At 47.9% G+C, this 3,047-nt stretch overlaps 1 protein-coding gene across 1 annotated transcript; it reads right to left on the reverse strand.

Annotated features, from left to right (window-relative positions):
* C1H21orf140 (chromosome 1 C21orf140 homolog) lies at positions 1-762 on the reverse strand. Its single transcript, XM_065400338.1, has one exon. The coding sequence runs from the start codon at positions 760-762 to the stop codon at positions 1-3; it is 762 nt and encodes a 253-aa protein (XP_065256410.1).
* Between the last annotated feature and the right edge of the window lie 2,285 nt (positions 763-3,047).

Consider the following 3,047-nt stretch of genomic DNA (forward strand, 5'->3'; position numbering starts at 1 on the left):
TCAAGCAAATGTATCAAGGTAGTAGTTCTCCCATCTCCGCACTTTGTTAGTCGCCATCTTCCATTTGCTTGGGGTCATCTTCTCTAGTCCTTTCTCAACCAAGTCACTGAAAAGTATACACCTGTAGGAGTAAGTTCTCTCAATGGACCTCAGACAAAACTCCTTCCTGTTGTTAATAATAAACCACTTCAAAGAAGACCATGCAACATCCATAGGGTGGAGATAGTTGTAGGGCAAAGGCACGGAGAGAAGCTCATGGCCATTGGCTTTAGCAATTTGAGGGCAGCACTCAATGCTGGACATGTAAATGACTGATGGGACCTGCGGGTGAGTTATCTTCTCCTGAGCGGTGGGTTCTTTTGTCTGCAGCACACTAGGCTGCCTTTTCTCTCTCACTACAATGATGCATTTCCCATAGAACTTGTTCAGAGAATTGCAGAATTCCTGAAAGATGTCTTCATCCTGCTTCATGGGCAATTCATCTCTTAGCAACACTCTGTATCTCCAAGGCACCCAGCCTTGACTGCTTGCAGCATGAACGAGTGTCCATGTTGGCCAATTCAGACTGTCTTCCTGCAATATCTTTTCCCCTGTTATGAGAGATTCTGAAATATCAGTTTCTCCTAAGAAGATGGTGTTGAGACCATTAAACTGCAGAGTCCTCAGAGCTTTTAAATACTTCAGGCACTGCTTCCTCGCAGCAGTGTCAAAGGAACTCCTGTGGATGATGTGCTTTAAAAGAGGATTTACAAAGCTATACATGTTGCTTTCCCCAGTACTTTGAAGTTCACAGAAGGTTCTGATGATACAGAGTAGAAAAGTGATGATCTCATAATGGCTCTCATTACACTGGTGTTATTCAGTAGCATCATAATAGACAGTGCATGGTGTTAGCATTTTCAGACGGCTGATCAAAATTCAGAGAGATCTCAGGAAATAATAGCTCTGTCGGGCTAATTAAACTACAGTTGTGCAGCAAGCTGTAAAGGCCCTCCTCTCCCCGCCTACCTCCCCGTGTTTATTAACATAACCTATCCCAGCTTAGTGTGGCATCTGCCCCCTGTGGTGGTAACTAGACCACACAGAGGTTGATGAGCCTGTTACAACCTTGGCTAGGGTAGGGCTTTTAGCTCAAGCCATGCAGGCAGGCCTGGATTACGATCTAGAGGTCCAAGGTTTAATCTTCGCTGTCAATGGTCAACCAGGGGTGCGCTGTTACAACAAGACAGTGATGGCTGAATTTGAAAAAGAGAAGGTTTTGGAGTGAGGTGTTATCACAGCCACTGGCAGAACACACGTGCCAAAGTGGCAGTAAGAGTCCTCTGGCCTGCCCCCGATGCTGTTGGAGGGCAGGGCAAGTAGAAGGCTGCTAGGGGTGGGAGTCACCAGGGGGATTTAGATGCCTAACTGCCACTTAGATGACTACGTCCAATATTTAGAAGCCACTGGCCTTCACAATCTCCCTGCTCAGCTGCCACCTAACCCTGTCAGCGCTTAAGGCTCTGTCTACACCAGAAAAAGCCGCCCACAGCCACGAGTCTTAGAGCCCAGCTCAATTGACTTGGGCTCTTGCTATGGGGCTAAAAATAGCCTGGTAGATGCCCTGGCTTGGGCTGGAGCTTGGGCTCTGAGACCTGGCGAGGGGGGAAGGTCTCAGAGACAAGGCTTCAGCCCGAGCCTGACCATCTACACAGCTAGTTTTACTCACATAGTGTGAGCATGAGTCAACTGACCCAGGCCCTGAGACTCGCTGTCGCAGGGTTGGGTCTTTTTGCTGCAAAGATGTATCCTAAGTTTCCACTGTTAAAGTGCCTGTAGTGTCTAAATTTCAGTGGCTGGGCATGGAGCTGCCTAAGTGCTGACACTGCCCAGCAGTGTGGTGCTAACTCATGCCTAAGCCCCAGAGGGATTCACAAACTAGGGATCCCTCCTGCCAGCACCTAAGTCCTCCTTGTGAATCTAGCCTTGCTCTCACCCAAGGAAACAAGGCAAAGTGGGGAATGATGGGAGGGAGCAATTAAAGCTAGTTTGGGGATGGAGGCCATATGGGGATGGCATGTTGGTGGATCTCCTTCATCTCCCTCTCTCCTGAAGACTAGCATGTTTGTGGTTGGGGGAACGGGATGAAGAAAGTTTTTGCGTGGGGGTCTGAAAATGGGTGAGGTATATTTCAAGACTTAATTTCTTACCAACTTTTCCCCTACCTTTAGAGGTACAGACAGGTTTGCTTCTGCTGTAAAAATCTGGAAGTGCTAACCTCAGGATTGCTAGATTGCTCACTCTTACCTGTATCTACTTGCCAGGCACTAAACTTTGGCAGATTATCAGTTTTCTAGGCTGAATTACACAATTAAATTCTCTGGCGCAAACTCTTCAGTCTCTGAATATTGCATGCATGTTCTTGCCCTCTCTGAACAGAGCATACCCTACAACCCACACGATCACTTCCGTAACATTCCTCTCCTTGCCACCTCCGTTCCCCAAGTGGACTTTTACTGCCTTTTTTTTTGAACCAGCTGGTGAGAATTCTGAGTCCAAAATTCATGTGAAGGGAGGGCAGGAACGCCATCTCCAGTGACTAATGCAGCTGACCCGTTGCCCGGGTTTTGAAGCTGGCTCTGCTTGCTAAGGATAATGAGTGATCCTGCCATTCGCTGTAGCCTTGTTAAATAGAGAATGCAAGACTAGCAATTTGGAGATGCAGCCTGTCTGCAACTCCCTCAGCTGAAAAGTGATGGAAGATGTAGATCATGCATACATGGGAAAATGTTAGATGAACCTTCAATACATACCCATCATATGGGAATAGATCACAAGTCAACGCCTATGTATATTTATTAGCAGAGTGTAGGCTTTCAGTGTTAGGCCCCAATCCTACATAGACATACATGGGGTTAACTCTACGGGTAGACCAGGGGTCCAGTTTTGGACCGGAACACCTGGACATAAAGGGATCCTGGCGGCTCTGGTCAGCACTGCTGACTGGGCCGTTGACTGTCCAGTTGGCAGCACCATTGCGCCGCGCAGTGGGGCTGGCAGACTCCCTG

The sequence above is a fragment of the Emys orbicularis genome, chromosome 1 (genome assembly GCF_028017835.1).
Source record: "Emys orbicularis isolate rEmyOrb1 chromosome 1, rEmyOrb1.hap1, whole genome shotgun sequence".
Classification (NCBI taxonomy): Eukaryota; Metazoa; Chordata; order Testudines; family Emydidae; genus Emys; species Emys orbicularis.

Bases quoted from the DNA above. Each gene is read 5' to 3' on its own strand.
- C1H21orf140 (XM_065400338.1), bottom strand. From the start codon at position 762: ATGTATAGCTTTGTAAATCCTCTTTTAAAGCACATCATCCACAGGAGT.